Below are 650 nucleotides of genomic sequence, written 5' to 3'. Positions count from 1 at the left end.
TTATGACTTTCACTTGCTTTTGTGCAACATAGAATATCCTTAAATATAAAGTTATGATCAGGGTACAGGGAAACAGGAAGGAAAATATTAAATCAATTACTCTCCATTCAAATGTAAGCATAATATTGCATCCACCATAACACGCATCTGTTCTGTGTGAGATACTTATTACAATTGCAATATTATAAACTGAAGAAAAAAACCAGCAAAGACAGACAATAATTAACATTCTAGTCATGGTTATTTTCTGTGGGTACTGTAAAGGGTGACACACAGCCACAAAACGATCAATGGCAATTAAAACTAAATTACTGAGAGATGCTGAGAGGAGCAGGCCCATGATTAACATAAACAGTCTACAGAAAGTGTCTCTGAAGTACCAGCAAGTCTCAATCAACTTGATGGCCTCTATAGGCATGACAATTAGTCCAACAAGCATATCAGCAACAGCCAGAGAGAGAATGATCAGGTTGGTTGGAGTATGAAGCTTCTTGAAGTGAGAGATGGAGAGGATCACCAGCAGGTTCAGAAACACAGTCCCTGCTGACAGAAGTGAAAAAAACATGTACATAAAATAGTAATCATAACTGGAGCGTTTCCCCTTGATACATGATGAGTTGATGGCAGGAAAGCAGTATTGAATCTCATGA

The 650-nt window shown here is 37.7% G+C and overlaps 1 protein-coding gene across 1 annotated transcript; it reads right to left on the bottom strand.

Moving 5' to 3' along the window:
• Positions 1–7: 7 nt before the first annotated feature.
• On the bottom strand, positions 8–637 carry LOC107581111 (trace amine-associated receptor 13c-like; the record flags this gene model as incomplete). The annotated part of the gene is made up of 1 exon (XM_016266673.1): positions 8–637. A coding segment is annotated over one exon (630 nt), but the record flags the coding sequence as incomplete, so codon positions are not given.
• Between the last annotated feature and the right edge of the window lie 13 nt (positions 638–650).

This window comes from Sinocyclocheilus grahami, unplaced genomic scaffold (genome assembly GCF_001515645.1).
Source record: "Sinocyclocheilus grahami isolate Dianchi unplaced genomic scaffold, SAMN03320097.WGS_v1.1 scaffold76850.1, whole genome shotgun sequence".
NCBI lineage: Eukaryota > Metazoa > Chordata > Actinopteri > Cypriniformes > Cyprinidae > Sinocyclocheilus > Sinocyclocheilus grahami.
Note: the sequence above shows the minus strand (reverse complement) of the source record. Positions and strands in the feature narration are given on the sequence as shown.